The 3,045-nt window shown below is 46.6% G+C and overlaps 1 protein-coding gene across 1 annotated transcript in view; it reads right to left on the reverse strand.

Annotated features, from left to right (window-relative positions):
* LOC132986558 (kalirin-like) overlaps positions 1-3,045 on the reverse strand; it is a 16,891-nt gene extending 13,846 nt beyond the window's left edge. The window contains exons 1-2 of the mRNA XM_061053006.1: positions 2,866-3,045; positions 2,479-2,581 (exon numbers count right to left, since the gene is read on the reverse strand). Of these exons, the coding sequence (XP_060908989.1) occupies positions 2,479-2,581; positions 2,866-3,008 (246 nt within the window). The 5' untranslated portion in view covers positions 3,009-3,045. The remainder of the gene's footprint in view (positions 1-2,478; positions 2,582-2,865) is intronic.

The raw sequence follows: 3,045 nt of genomic DNA on the forward strand, positions 1-3,045 counted from the left end.
TGCAGACGCCACTCAAATCAGATTAGCGCAAAAATCTGTAATATTACTGAACCTCTTCATGTTTGTGTCACTTCTCAGAACACCCCCCCCCCCGTTAAAGGAACGGAAAAGGAAAGGAACAAAAAGTAGGTTTTTTGTTTTCAAGTATAGATCTTAGAAAGTAAATCATAATCTGCTGGTCACACCTCCAAAAAAATCCAAAATTGGAATCGGCCAGAGGAATTTCAATCTGTGTGTCTCTAATTAAACTAACCAGGACCTCTTTAGTCTTCTTTGACCTTTTTGAAACAGTAATCTGATCATGAATAATCCAAACGAGAACGACCTGAAATCACCTCAAGAGGAGCTACAAATCATAACTCCATGTTTGTCTTCACTCAAAGAATCTCCATATTTTTCATAATAATTCATCGCTGCAGGGTCGACAGATCCGTGAGAGACACGATGGAGGCTGCAGCACGCACTTCCACGAGATACACAACAACAACAAGGAACGCCACCTTCAGACTACCTCCTCGGGAAAATAACAGCCGTCTGGTTGCCGGTGATTATCCACTACACCTGGACTTAAACTCCAGATAGAGCCATTCAGACAACGTGAATAAACAGCGTTCACAAAGCGGGGGGGGGGGCTCTGTGTCGATCACTTCAGACTTCAGACCGTCTGTGAGCTGCAAACATCTTCTCTTGTTGTGAAGAACAAACTTAATGGGAAGGCAAATTCAAAACAGACTGTGCAGAGGAACATGCAGAGACGAGGACCTCTGCTGGGTCAGCACACGAAACCTGAGACGGATCAAAACGAGAGTTATGAAACCGATTTTAAGGAAACTCGAAGAGGAGGATCCAAAAATAGCCGGCTGGAGTTTTCTTTAAATCCTAGAAACAATAAACAAGACGACAACAACAACACACCCACACGGCCAACAGGCTGGAAAAACTCATTACGCTGTTTTCATTGGACGGGGAGAGGTGGGGAGACAGACACAGGCATACAGGGTTACACTGCGGGGGAGCTGTGTGTGTGTGTGTGTGTGTGTGTGTGTGTGTGTGTGTGTGTGTGTGTGTGTGGCTTTCATTTATAAGTGTGTGCATGAAGGTGCATCATACACACTTCTGTTTCTGTATCAGAGCAATATTTTGGACAGTGGTGAAACAAAAAACAGAGGCGCAGCAAGAAAGATAAGCTGTTGTGTGTACGTGTGTGTGTGTGTGTGTGTGTGTGTGTGTGTGTGTGTTGTGTGTCTGTGTGTGTCTGTGCGCGTGTGTGTGTCTGTGTGTGTGTGTGTGTCTGTCTGTGTGTGTGTGTCTGTGTGGTGCTGCTGACATTTGGAGGCAGGATAGTGAGTAGGCGTGGGGTTGCACAGTGAAAAGGCCACACTGTGTAACACTACAGTGGGAGGCCATGACTGACATCTGTGTGGGCTTTGTGTGTGTGTGTGTGTGTGTGTGTGTGTGTGTTACTGTGTGTGTGTTACTGTGTGTGTGTGCAGCAGAGAAAGGGAGGCAGAGGAGTAACACCAGAACAACAAGCAGAAATCAAAACAACTGAGACAGCTTCTACACCAAACCCCATTCAAAATTCTATCGATTTAAGGAGCTGTTGGATATTTACCAAAAACCTGACCTACAGAACTCAACAGAAGAACTTCAAACAAAGCACAAAGGGTCACTTTGACATTCTGCATATATCTTATTATTACATGGTACCAGTTCTGAATGTGACGTCTGTCGAGACTCTGCCTTCTCCCAAAAGACATGAAACAAAAAGCTGCAGGTTCCTGATTTTTATTCAGCATGTTTGGGAATGAAAAGCTCATTGGTTGATTGTTTTGACTGCACCAGGTTCAGCTCTGAGTTTAAATAAATCCTAAACTAACATGCCGGACTTCTGAGCTCCCCTGTATTCTCTCTCTGCATTTTAAAAGATCAAGCTTTATTGTGACGCTTAAAGATGGCTTACTTGGATATGAGACGGTGGTCTGTAGGAGGAATCATCACAGATGCCTGCACACAGCCTGAACAGGTTTTTCATCGCTGCCTGCTCCTCTGATCATGTGCTGACATGGCTGTTTTTATTCTCACTCACTCTCACACACACACACACCTTTACCCACAGTGCTGAATGTATCAGAATCTAGAAAACTTCCACACGTGTGCACCAACCCAGTCTTTCTGCAACTGGCACATGCACAGCCCCTGCTTCTGCCTATTGAAGCTGCATGGTAAACCCTGTAGCGCTGAGGCAGCTGCAGGTCATCAGCTCGTCAAAGGCCTCAGAGTGTCGACCACCTGCAGTGTATACTCCTGCTCCTTCCTGTGTCCCCTGTGAAGTCTGCAGCCGCTCTGTGTGTGTGTGTGTGTGTGTGTGTGTGTGTGTGTGTGTGTGTGTGTGTGTGTGTGTTGTGTGTGTGTGTGTGTGTGTGTGTGTGTGTGTGTGTGGTGTGTGTATGTGTGTGTGTGAGTGTGTTTCCCAACTTTGTCGCTGTCCATCGTGTTCTGGGACGTCCTGGAGGCGATGGAGATGGTATCTGGTTGGCTGCTGCCGTCTCCCTGACTGTCTCCATCTTCACCTCCCTCTCTGAAAACACACACACACACACGTCAGAATAAAGCACATGTGGGGCGCTGGTGGCGCAGTGGTTGGTGCGCGCTGATCTGTTATATTTAGGTTTGTGGTTGAGGATGATAAAAACACACCAGCGCCTCTGAGCTCCTCTGACACGGGTAGACAAAACGGTCACACACTCAGTTCTGACTCTCAGTATCTGACCTCGAGCAAACCTCTGAAAGTCTTAAATCTGTAGCAAATATAAGCATGACAACATTTTCCCGCTCCATGACAAACCAGGAACAAACGTTTACCTCTTGGTGTTGTTCCTGGGTTTGGTCAGCGCTGATGTTTTTGGAGGCACATGAACAGGCTCCTTCAGCGCCCCCTTCAGGTGAGTCATCCTCTCCTGGATCACCTCCCTGATGTTCTTAATCCACTCCTGTTTGGCCTCCATGTTGGACGCCTGGAGCAGAAACCACACAGGAACAATC

Source organism: Labrus mixtus, chromosome 13 (genome assembly GCF_963584025.1).
Source record: "Labrus mixtus chromosome 13, fLabMix1.1, whole genome shotgun sequence".
Lineage (NCBI taxonomy): Eukaryota > Metazoa > Chordata > Actinopteri > Labriformes > Labridae > Labrus > Labrus mixtus.